Raw genomic sequence first — 14,848 nt, 5'->3', positions numbered from 1 at the left:
GATTTAGGAGCAGAACTGGGCATGTCTTGGCAGATCAGGGATTAGCCTTCCTTAGGTTTAAAGTGAAAGGCATTTTTCTTCCAAACTCTGAATCCAATAATGCACTAATCAATATCAATGTAGTACTAACAAAAATAACATACGGTTGAACAAAAACACAGGAGAAATAAAAATAAGAAATAAAGAGGACAGGAGAAAGTAAGAAGCTGTGCAGGGTCAGTTCCAGTACCATATTATAATGTACAGAGATACTGGATCTATAGAGGTAGATATGTATAGTGGTAAGGTGACTAGGCATCAGGATATATGATTAACAGAGTAGCAGCAGTGTATATGAAGATTGTATGTGAGTGTGTGTGTTTATAGAGTCAGTATAGATGTGTGCGCGTGTCATGTGTGTGTTGAGTGTGTCAGTGTGAGTGAGTGTGCTTTGAGACAGTATAGATGTGTGTGTTGAGCGTGTCAGTGTGAGTGAGTGTGCATTGAGACAGTATAGATGTGTGTGTTGAGCGTGTCAGTGTGAGTGAGTGTGCATTGAGACAGTATAGATGTGTGTGTTGAGCGTGTCAGTGTGAGTGAGTGTGCTTTGAGACAGTATAGATGTGTGTGTTGAGTGTGTCAGTGTGAGTGAGTGTGCTTTGAGACAGTATAGATGTGTGTGTTGAGCGTGTCAGTGTGAGTGAGTGAGTGTGCATTGAGACAGTATAGATGTGTGTGTTGAGTGTGTCAGTGTGAGTGAGTGTGCATTGAGACAGTATAGATGTGTGTGTTGAGTGTGTCAGTGTGAGTGAGTGTGCATTGAGACAGTATAGATGTGTGTGTTGAGTGTGTCAGTGAGTGAGTGTGCTTTGAGACAGTATAGATGTGTGTGTTGAGCGTGTCAGTGTGAGTGAGTGTGCATTGAGACAGTATAGATGTGTGTGTTGAGCGTGTCAGTGTGAGTGAGTGTGCATTGAGACAGTATAGATGTGTGTGTTGAGTGTGTCAGTGTGAGTGAGTGTGCATTGAGACAGTATAGATGTGTGTGTTGAGTGTGTCAGTGTGAGTGAGTGTGCTTTGAGACAGTATAGATGTGTGTGTTGAGTGTGTCAGTGTGTGTGAGTGTGCATTGAGACAGTATAGATGTGTGTGTTGAGTGTGTCAGTGTGAGTGAGTGTGCTTTGAGACAGTATAGATGTGTGTGTTGAGCGTGTCAGTGTGAGTGAGTGTGCATTGAGACAGTGCAAGAATAAAAATCTCATGGGTCAATGTAGATAGATAGAGGGTCTGCGTAGACATTTGTTAGGTATTTAGCATCTTATGGCTTGGGGATAGAAGCTGTTCAGGAGCCTGTTGGTGTCAGACTTGATACGCCGGCACTGCTTGCCATGCAGAAGCAGAGGGAACAGTCTATGGCTTGGGTGGTTTAGGATTACCAACAGTGCTATGGTGATTAGTGTTGACAGCGTATATATTTGAAGTCAGTCACTAAGGGAGGAATCCCAGCTTGAGATGCACTTAACCTCGATGATCACATAAATAATGCGTAGATGTCAATGGATGACTCAAGTCATGCATGCAGATGTCGAGTTCAAGTTAGGATTCCACCGTGAAACCCTTTACCGGTCTTTTCCTCAATCTATTCTCCTGTCTTTCAAGTCTGATGAAGGACTACTTCTTCAAGCCTCCCATCAACAAGCTGAGCCTCAACTTCCTGGAGAGACCTCTGGAGACAGCCTACCGCATCAGCTACCAGGAGGAGGTACACACACACACACACACACACACACACACACACACACACACACACACACACACACACACACACACACACACACACACACACACACACACACACACACACACACACACACACACACACACACACACACACACACAGAAAATCTCAATCCGTGTCAGTCAAAGCCGTATTGACCACGTGTTCATACAAAGCCCCCTGCTGGTGTATATAAGATATTTCAGTTCTAACAGTTTGATCACATTATAGTAGTAGTAATCTGAACTTTATCAAATCAAATGTATTTATATAGCCCATCAGCTGATATAGCAAAGTGCTGTACAGAAACCCAGCCTAAAACCCCAAGCAGCAAGCAATGCAGGTGTAGAAGCACGGTGGCTAGGAAAAACTCCCTAGAAAGGCCAAAACCTAGGAAGAAACCTAGAGAGGAACCAGGCTACGAGAGGTGGCCAGTCCTCTTCTGGCTGTGCCGGGTGGAGATTATAACAGAACATGGCCAAGATGTTCAAATGTTCATAAATGACCAGCATGGTCAAATAATAATAATCACAGTAGTTGTTGAGGGTGCAACAGGTCAGCACCTCAGAAGTAAATGTCAGTTGGCTTTTCATAGCCGATCATTAAGAGTATCTCTACCACTCTCTGCTGTCTCTAGAGAGTTGAAAACAGCAGGTCTGGGACAGGTAGCATGCCCGGTGAACAGGTCAGGGTTCTATAGGCGCAGGCAGAACAGTTGAAACTGGAGCAGCAGCACGGCCAGGTGGACTGGGGACAGCAAGGAGTCATCATGCCAGGTAGTCCTGAGGCATGGTCCTAGGGCTCAGGTCCTCCGAGAGAGAAAGAAATAAAGAGAGAAAGAGAGAATTAGAGAGAGCATACTTAAATTCACACGGGACACCGGATAAGACAGGAGAAATACTCCAGATATAACAGACTGACTCTAGCCCCCTGACACATAAACTACTGCAGCATTAATACTGGAGGCTGAGACAGGAGGGATCAGGAGACACTGTGACCCCATCCGATGATACCCCCGGACAGGGCCAAACAGGAAGGATATAACCCCACCCACTTTGCCAAAGCACAGCCCCCACACCACTAGAGGGATATCTTCAACCACCAACTTACCATCCTGAGACAAGGCCGAGTATAGCCCACAAAGATCTCCGCCACGGCACAACCCAAGGAGGGGTGCCAAACCAGACTTTATCTCCTCTCTCTGTCCCTGTGTTGTTCCCCTCTCATCCCAACTGTCTAACCACCTCTCCCCTTCCTTTCTCCTCTCCTTCTCTCTATGTCTCTGACTACTCTCTCCCCTCCAGGTGGAGACCCAGGCCCCGGTGCAGACCTTCTCTCTATGTCTCTGACTACTCTCTCTCCTCCAGGTGGAGACCCAGGCCCCGGTGCAGACCTTCTCTCTATGTCTCTGACTACTCTCTCCACTCCAGGTGGAGACCCAGGCCCCGGTGCAGACCTTCTCTCTATGTCTCTGACTACTCTCTCCCCTCCAGGTGGAGACCCAGGCCCCGGTGCAGACCTTCGCCAGCCCTACCTTCAGCTCCTTCCTGGATGTTCTCCTATCCTGCTCTGTGTTCCTCGCCCTCACCTTGGCCTGCTTCCTGGTTCCCATGGTCACCATGGAGTCGCCTCCGGCAACCGTCCTGGGATTGGCTACCGCTGCTGGTCTGTTAGAGCTGGTCTCCCTGGTGCTGTCCATACGGTGAGGGATGGAGGGGGGAGATAGTTGGAGAGAGAGAGGGTGGGTAAAGTGAAAAGTGTCTGCTGGAGTTGGTCTCCCTGTTGCTATATGGAGGAATTAGAAATTAGAAAGGGAGGGAGGAAGGGAGGGAGGGACGGAGAACTGATAGGGATGTGAGTCAGTGTATCACAATGTTGTCCTTTTTTGCTTTTTACTAGTCCCTTCTTTCCTCACCTCCTCCTCCTTGGCCCCCTGCAGTATGACGTTCTACCTGGACAACGTGTTGAGCTGTACCCAGACCTTGCTGAGGGTGGTGTCAGGCTGGATCCCCCGTCATGTGATCGGGGCCGTGCTGGTCTCACTTCCTGCCGTGTCCGTGTTCTCACACCTCGCCTGCAGCCTCCACCTGCCCATCCAGGTAAGGAGAGATAGAGAGGGTAAAGGAGGAGGGCAGACTGGTAGACATGGGGTTCTAGTCAGGGATGGTCAAAAGGGGTTTGAACGCTGGTCTAGATGACAGATGGCAAATGCATTACTGCTAACAACACCTATTTACAATAATAGGTGTTCTCAAGTGTATGGGACTAAGTGTCAAGTGCATTGAGTATTGAGTTATACTTGGTCCACAGTTGTAGAGCCCACTAGAACGTGCCAGTGTTTCAGAGAGAAACAGTCAATGGACAATGGGGAGGTCTATACTTGTGGAGCTTGGCACACAGATGATTGAGATTATCTTCTTATCAAATCCTTTATGTGGAAGAGATAGAGGTCCTAGTTTGGGCAGAGGCTAACTACACACTGCACATTGTTTTCTCTAGCCTTACTCTGAGTCCGGAGCTGCTGCCATAGGGCTCTGGTCAAAAGGTAGTGCACTATATAGGGAATAGGGGGTCATGTGGGATGCACCCAAGTCTTGACTGCTCACAAGTCAAGCTGGTGTGTTTTGATATCTTGTTTTGCAAGGATCCCCCCCCCCACACACACACACACAGAGAGGGGATACCTTGCAGAGAGAGAGAGAGGTATGTGGATGGAGGGATGAAAGAGAGGGATGGACTGGACGAGAGCGATGGATAATATGGCAGAGAAAGAGAAGATGTGTGTGAGAGGGATAGAAGGGAGGGATGGAAGCATGGAGCGAGAGATGGAGGGATGGAAGAGAGACGTGTTAAGTTGTCATCATAAGTCTGTACTAACTACTGTACAGGGGATTCAACTATTGATGCGTGTGTGGGTGTGTGTTCACACATGCCACGGGTGTGCATAAGGCACATGCTCACAGGTGTGAGTGTGTTGAGGGTATTGGTGGGGAAGTATGTTTATGTTACCATATGTAATATATTGCGTGAGTACTCTTGTGTACCAGGGTCAAGTTCCATTTCAATTCAGTCAATTTGGGAAATAACCTGAAATTCCAATTCCCGATTTCTTCTCATAGAGAAGCATTGATGAAAATTGGAATTTCAGTTTACACAAACAAATGTTGTGTGTCCTCCCTCTAGGTAACCATGTTCCTGTGCTGTGCAGTGACCATAGCCATCATCCAGTACTGTAACTTCTGCCAGCTGAGTTTCTGGATGAGATCTGCCCTGGCCACAGCTGTTGGTGTGGCTCTACTAGTGCTGCTCCACAGCCCACTCAACAGGACAGGGTGAGTACTGCAGCCTATACGTATTTATGACCCATTCAGAACTTTAATCCAATTAAAATGTTCGCGTACACATATTTTGCAGATGTTATTGCAGATGTGCAGTAATACCTGACAATACAAAACAATACACCCAAATCCCCAAAATAAAAGAAAGGAATTAAGAAATATATAAATATTAGCAATCCGCATGTCTGTGGTTGGTGTCCTTTAGTGGTGTTTTCTTTGCAGCAATTTGACCATGAAGGCCTGAGTCATGCAGTCTCCTCTGAACAGTTGATGTTGAGATGTTTCTGTTACTTGAACTATTTGAGGCTGGTAACTCTAATGAACTATTCTCTGCAGCAGAGGTAACTCTGGGTCTTCCTTTCCTGTGGCGGGTCTCATGAGAGCCAGTTTCATCATAGGTTCTTGAAATTTTCTGTATTGACTGACCTTCATGTCTTAAAGTAATGATGGACTATCGTTTCTCTGTTTATTTGCGCTGTTCTTGCCATAATATGAACTTGGTCTTTTACAAAATAAGGCTATCTTCTATTTACCACCACTACCTTGTCACAACACTAATGATTGGCTCAAACGCATTAAGAAGGAAAGAAATTCCACAAATTAACTTTTAACAAATGCATTCCAGGTGACTGCCTCATGAAGGTGGTTGAGAGAATGCCATGAGTGTGCAAAGCTGTCATCAAGGCAAAGGGTGGCTACTTTGAAGAATCTCAAATATAAAATATATCTTGATTTGTTTAACACTTTTTTGGTTACCCCATGATACCATATGTGTTATTTCATACTTTTGACATATTCTACAATGTAGAAAATAGTAAAAATAAAGAAAAACCCTGGAATGAGTAGGTGTGCCCAAACCTTTGACTGGTACTGTATATGATTGTGTGTATAGGCATTATGGACAATATATGAATAGAAAGCTGTGTACAGCAATAGTTATATAGGATGATCAACTAGAATACAGTACATACATATGAAGTGGGTAAAACAGGATGTTAACAGTGTTCCATGACTGTGTACATAGGGCAGCAGTCTCTAAGGTGGATGGTAGAGTACCGGGTGGTATCCGGCTAGTAACAGTGACTAAAGTTCAGGGCAGGGTACTGGGCGGAGGCCGGCTAGTGGTGACTGTTTAACAGTCTGATGGCCTGGAGATAAAAAGCTTTTTTTCAGTCTCTCGGTCCCAGCTTTGATGCACCTGTACTGTCTCCGCCTTCTAGAGGGTATCGGGGTGAAAAGTTTGAAACTTTACAACATTATGAAGATGTTATGATTATGTTATGTTATAATGTTAAAACTTTAAGCTATAATAAAAAAAAAATAATTATGGCTTGCAGTTTATTTGCCATTAGTCAGCCGTTAGTCAGCATTTTATGACATACACAATATGCACAATAATACACAATATACCTCTCTCTCCCAGTGGCTCTTAGGAAATGTTCATATTCATCTGTTTGTGAGCCAAGTTGTGTGTGTGTGAGTAAGTGTGTTGGAGTGTGTGTGCGAGTGTGTTGGAATGTGTTATCACACTTGTGTTTAACTCACAGGAGTCATTCTAAGAGGTTGATATGAATCAGTCAGCCGTGTGTGTGTGTGTGTATGTGTGTGTGTGTGTGTGTGTGTGTGTGTGTGTGTGTGTGTGTGTGTGTGTGTGTGTGTGTGTGTGTGTGTGTGTGTGTGTGTGTGTGTGTGTGTGTGTGTGTGTGTGTGTGTGTGTGTGTGTGTGTGTGTGTGTGTGTGTGTGTGTGTGTGTGTAACTGACGGGAGTCACTCTGTCTTGCAGCTCCAGTAATGACAGTTCTCCAGCGATGGGGTGAGTGTTGCCATGGAAATGCAGAATGTTGATGGATGAGTGACATTTGGGAGGGTGACGGGGGTGAAAGGAGAGAAGAGGGGACATCTTTCTATCTTTCTCTTTCCATCTCTCTCTCTCTTTCTCCCTCTCTCTTCTCTTCACTCTCTCACCTTCTCTTACCCTCTTTTCTCCCTCTCTTCTCCTCTCTTTTCTCAAACTGTGAAGTATGGCTGGTGTAATCATAGCAGCTAAATGTCAGTGGCTATGTCTGCATCTCAAAGGCACCCTATTCCCTACTTAGTGCACTATTTTTGACCAGGGCACATAGGGAATAGGGTGCCATTTGGGACAGATCCTGTGAGTCAGACTGGCTAGCTGTTCCTATTTATACCAGCCACGGGTAAAGCTCAACTGTGAGAGAGATGCTGCAGGTAGAGGATCTCGAACAATACATACAGCATGAAGGACCATGTTGGCCTTTTTTAACAAGAGGGAGAATGAGTTGAATTGATGCTATGATGTGTAACTTTGAGCCTATAGCCAAGTGATTTAAATTGTGAAAGTGTATGTATAGCGTGGTACGGTAGACACTGAATGGGTGTGGTTCATGGTAATGCAACTGCTGCGTATCGATATCAACCCCTTCCCGTCTGTCTGTCTCTCGGTCTGTCTGTTTCTCGGCCTGTCTGTCTCTCGGTCTGTCTCTCGGTCTGTCTGGCTGGCTGGCTCCGTCTGTCTACCTATCTCTACACCCTCCCATGTTATCTGTCTCCTGCTCTATCTCTCACATTCTCTCTCTCTCTGTCTACCCATCTCTCTCTACACCCTCCCTTCTTATCTCTCTACACACTCCTTTCTTAACTCTCTTTCTGTCTAGCCGCCACACCACTCCTTTCTCTCTCTGTCTGCCATCATCTACCTCCTGCCCTCTTCTCATTTTCTCCTTCTCTTTTCCAGTAATCTCACCAATGAGACATGGTCCACTCCAGAACCACGTTCCGACGCCATGGACCCCGTGAGACCCCTAGACCTACTGGTCCCAGAAGCGGTACTCACCTACTTCCTCCTCCTTCTATTGGTCTGGTTTTTGAACCACGAGTTCGAGGTCAGCTACCGTCTCCATTACCACGGCAACATAGAGGCCGACAAGCACCGCGTCAAGATCCAGAACATGCGGGACCAGGCAGACTGGTTGCTAGGCAACATCATCCCAATCCACGTCGCCGAGCAGCTCAAGGTGACCCAGTCGTACTCCAAAAATCACGACAACGCCGGGGTCATCTTTGCGAGTATTGTGAATTTTTCTGAATTCTACGAGGAAAGTTACGAAGGCGGGAAGGAGTGTTACCGAGTGCTCAATGAGCTCATCGGCGACTTCGATGAGTTGCTACGGAAACCGGACTTCGCCAACGTGGAGAAGATCAAGACGATCGGCGCCACGTACATGGCGGCGTCCGGGCTGAACCCTCAGCAGTGCATTGATGATTCCCACCCCAACTCTAACCACCTGAGGGCGCTGTTCGACTTCGCCCTCGAGATGATGGGTGTTTTGGACGACTTCAATAAAAACATGCTAGGCTTTGGGTTTAAGCTCCGTATCGGGTTCAACCATGGTCCCCTGACGGCGGGGGTGATCGGCACTACCAAGTTGCTCTACGACATCTGGGGAGACACAGTGAATATTGCGAGTCGCATGGACTCTACAGGAGTGGAGTGTCGGGTACAGGTGAGTGAGGAGAGCCACTCGGCGCTCAGCAGAATGGGATTAGAGTTTGACTACCGCGGTACCGTCAACGTCAAGGGCAAAGGTCAAATGAGGACCTTCCTGTATCCCAGGAGCACTGAAAGAGGTGGGCAGCTATTGGCTGAACCTTGGCTACAGCCACATCAATTAGTTGCTGTTTTGCCCCCGGTGAAACCTGTCCAATCACAGGCAGCCGTTGGACCCGTGGGGGAAGGGGACGCCGTTAAAACGACCAAGTCTGATGCAGGTGCCAATGCGCCAGCTCCTCCTCCTTTATCCTCTTCTTACACTCCTCCCACCTCCTCCTCTTCCTCCACATTCACCCCCCAAGCCTCTTCCATAGGACCTCCTGGAGCTCCTTCAGGACTAGTGCCAGTTCCAGGCCCGGCCAAGCCCTGCGGGGTGAGGGCAGATCGGGCAGAGGGGTACAGGGATGCTCCTCCAACCCCACCAGGAATCCCCCAAACTGGGGCTGGCCACCCCCTTGCTACGGGCACGGACCCTCACCCCCTTACGCTGGACCTAGACCCGGAGCTAGTACCCTGTACCTTGGCACAGCCTGAGGAAGAGGAGGAGGAGGAGGAAGCAAATGAGCTGACAAAGCTCAATAAGGAGGATTTCATGTCACGCCTTTGATCCATCAAGTGCTGATCTAGGATCAGCTCCCCCTTATCCATATAATCCTATTCATTATGATTTTAAAGTTGAAACTGATCCTCGATCAGCACTCCTTTCTCTGAGCTGAGCTGAAGACAGAAGTAGCTACAGATACAGGTTTGTAGGGATGGAAGGAGTTTTTTCCCCTAACTTATCCATTAATCACCTTTCTGAACCAAAACAGATGTTTTCACATGATGAAATGTGACTGCAGACAGAGTGACCTTTGGACATTGACTTGTAGTCAAGCTATGATGGCTCATCACTTTTCTATAGGAAGGGGGAGGGCTGTGTTGAGCACAGTTATTGTGGCACAATATAATGGAGGGGGAGGGAGGAGGAGGAGTAGAGAAAGGGTTTCTGCTTGTTGGTGAGGTTTTATTTTTCTTATGCTTTGGTTGATATGTAAAGAAGTGCCTTCAGGACAAGAACCGTTAACGAACAAGAAATGAATATGGAACAAAAACACAAAAAAGGTTGGAACAATCTTTAGCATGACTTATTTTTTATATTTCAAACCTAGTCTACCGATGATGCTGTGGTTCTTTTACTACAAGTAGTTTTTTCAATGCAATTTGTTTTGTTATTGTATCGTTATCGTTTGTGCCATATTCAGTTTTTCACTTGATCAGTTGTAGCCTATTCGTCTGACCGTAAAGGGAAATAAATGACGTGCCAGACAGTGGTGGATTATGGGTAAGAAGCATGGGTAGAATAAGGGAATGACAAAAAGCAGTGTTATTGGTGTTTCTGCTTTGAGACAATGGCTTAGAGTGTTTGTGATGTGCTACATAGACCCAATACTAAAGGGAAAACCAACATAGGGATTTATCTTCACACTGACGCTTTTTTATGTCCAACTTTTCAGGAAGCACATTTTTTTTAAAGAAACTTCCGTATAGCTTCTTTAAGTGGTCTGTGGAACATAACTGTCGGAACCATAGGTCTCCTGACTGGGTCTCACACAACTTCTCCTAGACCTCTCCTAAATGGAAATGGCAAATTGGGATGGTAGCCTATACCAAGCAGTCTTGACAGTAAGAAAACTGAACAAATACGTTATAGCACTCTCAAGTAACGATTATACTCTAACAAGTATACTGAAAAAGCACAAATCTAAAAATTGTTTAAGGGAATCAGTGTAGGAAATTAAAGGGACTATTTGCTTATATCAAAATGGGAAAGCACTTAAAATCTTTAGGGATAAAAGTGTTATGTGTTAAAAGTATGACATTCGCCAAAAGGAACAGAATTCATTACAAACAGTTTATTAACATGTTATAACATGTATTAATGTGTATTGAAGTGAAAACTCAAGTTTGTATGAAGTTCTATCCATTGTGTTAGTTGCCACAGAAACAAATTATTTTGACCGACACCCGATTCAACCAATGGCTAATCACGGCTGTCTTTAGCTTTGTGTGACATGCTGGTTTGAGAGGTGGGACGTTTAATCTTTTATCCAATCACAGCCTCTGCATGAGGGAGGCTCTACTGTATTAATGTACTTAAAATGTGCCACTTTCATCAAGTTATTATTTGGGTGCAATGCAACCTATATTTTTTTCAACTATTTCTTTTTCAAGTAAATTTTTTGTAGTGCCTAAAAAATATATTTTTTGTTGAGTTAGTATGATGATGATAGCAATGATGATGATGATTGTATGTTCTATGAAATGATGAATTGCCTTGAGCAGTTCCAACTGCAACTCCTGTTTTGAGAAAATCAACATCTTGCTCACTTGTTTTTTTTGTCTCTCTCTCTCTCTCTCTCTCTCTTTCTGTGACTGATTCTATGTGAAGAGTGGTGTGCCCAAGGTCTCTTCCTTGCTCCCTCGCTTTTCTCTTTTCTCTCACCTTGCCTTTTCCCCTCTTTTCTGCTCAAGCTTTTTCTTCTGAAAGAAAGGGTCTATAGGGGATTATTGTGTCTTACATTTCAGACAGAAAGTAGTATGAAAATCTGTATCGTGCGCGTGTGCTTTTTTCCCCAAGTCTATTTGACTAAGGAGAAAGAGTGAAAGTTGAAGTTGCCCCTTGGTGCTGATCAAGGGTCAGTTTTGTGTTTTACTTCCTAATGGTGGATGCTCGGACTTGGATAGAGTAATCTGATGAGTAATCTTTGGGGATACCTCTACTCTAAACTGCAGGGAGAACCAATAAGAGCTAGTTTAAGGGTCTTTAAGTGGGCTAACAGACAAATTATAAACATATGATGCGAATCAAAGCAGATGGCCTATAACTTCAAGGTGAGTGCCCATAACGTTTAACGTTTGGGACTTTTGTTTACCTACCACCAATATGTACTTCTAATATGTCAGTACCTTTTGCTAGACATCTTGTGTGGATAAAGTTTGGTGGCTTATTGTCAGCCTTATTGATATTCTTATCCTCAAATGCCTTTCCACTTCCAATAACTTTGAAGCACATTCATAGATTCTATATATCTGACTATAGTTAATAATTCGACACACACCATTTTTATATTATGAATTAAAGTACTGTGGATCTTTGTATTAAATATTTGGATATATTTTTATTTATCACACTTGAAAAAAAAGCCATACTTTATTTTTCACTTCCATAGAAGCAGACCGTATTTACCATCAATCGTGTATCTATTTGGTTTATGATTGCTTAAGTAAGTGTTTGTGCATTGAATCACACTTGTATTTATTTTGGTAGTTAGAGTGAGATGGAGTACAGTAGCGATTTGTATTGAGTTTGGAGTGAAAGGGCACAGTAACCAAGACTGGTATCCAAGGGACAATTTTTTAAAAGGGAACTAGGCAGAAGAGGGAGGAGGGATATGGGCATGCCACCCTCTTACTAAAACCTTCACCAATACTGAGAAATAAAAAAGGGAATATAAGTAAAAACTAAACTGTATCAAACTCTGTGCTCTCTGGTAAAATGGGAGGAATGGGAGGGAATGACTTTGACTTTGCTTGTTTGAGTCTGACATTTTCACCACTTTGCTCTGTGTGTGTGTCTTTGTTCTTGTGTGTGTGTGTGTGTGTGTGTGTGTATGTGTGTTTGCATGGACATACTTAGGTTTTTTGCTACCACTTCTCACCCATACACTCCCGCCATTGGTCATTGATTTCTTTATTTGCCTCTCTTGACATTTCTAACCAACCTTAGGGTTTGTTTGTTAGCTTTCATGACATGGATAAAGCCTCCAGAAGTCTATTTTAATTGAGCCCAAGTAGTATAATTCAAAAGAATATATAATATATATGCCATTTAGCAGACACTTTTAAACAAAGTGACTTACAGTCATGTGTGCATACATTTTACATATGGGTGGTCCTGGGAATCAAACACCCAATCCTGGCGTTACAAGCGCCATGCTCTACCAACCAGGCCATGCAGGACCCAACTGAGCCATACAGGATAATTATGCTATACAATATCTAATACGAATTGGGAAACAAAAGCCAACAACGAACAAACTAATTATTCAGTAATTAACATAAGCTTAAACATCAAGAATGCATAGAACAGAGAGATTAAATATATATTGTTTGAACTGAACCAGTGTCTGAGCCTGTGTTTCTTTCTGAAGAAAAAGTCCTTTTACCAGGCCTTCATAGTAAATACAATTGTTGAGACAATATAGTTTTATTTATTTTTACTGTTTGGGGTGCAGATGTACTACATATTTGTGGGTGTGTTAGCACATTCAAACTATCATCACAAGCAAAAAAAAGTTGATAATTCACTCGCGATTAAATTGCACACTCACTTTCTTTCACTGCTATTGTAAATTAACCATAGTAAATTAGCTCCAATGTGTTATTTCCACACTGGGGATAACAATATATATTGAAAAAAGCCAAGTGTTTTAATTTGTTTATCTGAGATGTATGTTGTTTTTTTGCTTGTTTATATTTGCCTTTTTCAATCAGTCAGTGTGCTATTGTGTTTGTTTATTTGTTATTGTGCACATTAACCATAGCCAATGTATCATTTTTAAACACGATGAACATAATCTGTATACATTTGCACAAGGCACTCACTATGTATGTACATATGCAATATGTATTTGATGTCACATTTATGATTTTGTTTCAACTTTTTGTACATGTGCCTGAGCCAGATTTGGACTTTTTGTGAAAAACGATGAACAGGAGAACACTTCAATATCAAACTGTTTTGTCGTCTGCCTGGCTGTCTGGGTGACTGTGTGAATGATATATTACGTATGATCTTTCAAGGGCTTGTCAAAATAAGTATTTTAGATGCTGCAAGTGCAGCAATATTTCTACCATAATTATGACAACCAACAATCCCCTGCAACTAGCATAAGTACAATAGTAATATATTTTGTTCCTTAATTCAAGAGCCTGATGTTAATGTGGAGACCTATTAGGCTTATTAGACAATCCAAAGTCCATCACACTGCCATGTATTAAAGAAGATGGACATTGGAGGGTTTGTTTGGGTGATAGGAGGAGAGCAGCATTGTGTGCCAACATACACAGGAGAGATGAGGCCAGTGGGAAGGTAGGCCTGGCAGGTAAATCAAGAAAAGTACAGAAATTAAAGGATCCAAACTTTTGTTTACTTGTGTCATCTTCATTTTAGCCATATTTCATGTTAGAGAAGACTGATCAGATAGTGACTTCGGCCTAGCTGCATTGATCCACACATTTTAGTGAATAATTCACAAATGTTATTTCTCATTTGAATCACACTTGTATTTATTTTGGTAGTTAGAGTGAGATGGAGTACAGTAGCGATTTGTATTGAGTTTGGAGTGAAAGGGCACAGTAACCAAGACTGGTATCCAAGGGACAATTTTTTAAAAGGGAACTAGGCAGAAGAGGGAGGAGGGATATGGGCATGCCACCCTCTTACTAAAACCTGTATACATTTGCACAAGGCACTCACTATGTATGTACATATGCAATATGTATTTGATGTCACATTTATGATTTTGTTTAAACTTTTTGTACATGTGCCTGAGCCAGATTTGGACTTTTTGTGAAAAACGATGAACAGGAGAACACTTCAATATCAAACTGTTTTGTCGTCTGCCTGGCTGTCTGGGTGACTGTGTGAATGATATATTACGTATGATCTTTCAAGGGCTTGTCAAAATAAGTATTTTAGATGCTGCAAGTGCAGCAATATTTCTACCATAATTATGACAACCAACAATCCCCTGCAACTAGCATAAGTACAATAGTAATATATTTTGTTCCTTAATTCAAGAGCCTGATGTTAATGTGGAGACCTATTAGGCTTATTAGACAATCCAAAGTCCATCACACTGCCATGTATTAAAGAAGATGGACATTGGAGGGTTTGTTTGGGTGATAGGAGGAGAGCAGCATTGTGTGCCAACATACACAGGAGAGATGAGGCCAGTGGGAAGGTAGGCCTGGCAGGTAAATCAAGAAAAGTACAGAAATTAAAGGATCCAAACTTTTGTTTACTTGTGTCATCTTCATTTTAGCCATATTTCATGTTAGAGAAGACTGATCAGATAGTGACTTCGGCCTAGCTGCATTGATCCACACATTTTAGTGAATAATTCACAAATGTTATTTCTC

General features: G+C 43.4%; 1 protein-coding gene across 1 annotated transcript in view; it reads left to right on the top strand.

Annotated features, from left to right (window-relative positions):
* The window catches only part of adcy9 (adenylate cyclase 9), a 65,969-nt gene extending 51,244 nt beyond the window's left edge, over positions 1-14,725 (top strand). The window contains exons 8-13 of the mRNA XM_055917743.1: positions 1,639-1,741; positions 3,250-3,458; positions 3,696-3,855; positions 4,940-5,088; positions 6,878-6,907; positions 7,847-14,725. Coding sequence (XP_055773718.1) covers positions 1,639-1,741; positions 3,250-3,458; positions 3,696-3,855; positions 4,940-5,088; positions 6,878-6,907; positions 7,847-9,269 — 2,074 coding nt within the window. The 3' untranslated portion in view covers positions 9,270-14,725. The remainder of the gene's footprint in view (positions 1-1,638; positions 1,742-3,249; positions 3,459-3,695; positions 3,856-4,939; positions 5,089-6,877; positions 6,908-7,846) is intronic.
* Positions 14,726-14,848: the final 123 nt, after the last annotated feature.

This window comes from Salvelinus fontinalis, chromosome 3, assembly GCF_029448725.1.
Source record: "Salvelinus fontinalis isolate EN_2023a chromosome 3, ASM2944872v1, whole genome shotgun sequence".
Classification (NCBI taxonomy): domain Eukaryota; kingdom Metazoa; phylum Chordata; class Actinopteri; order Salmoniformes; family Salmonidae; genus Salvelinus; species Salvelinus fontinalis.
Note: the sequence above shows the minus strand (reverse complement) of the source record. Positions and strands in the feature narration are given on the sequence as shown.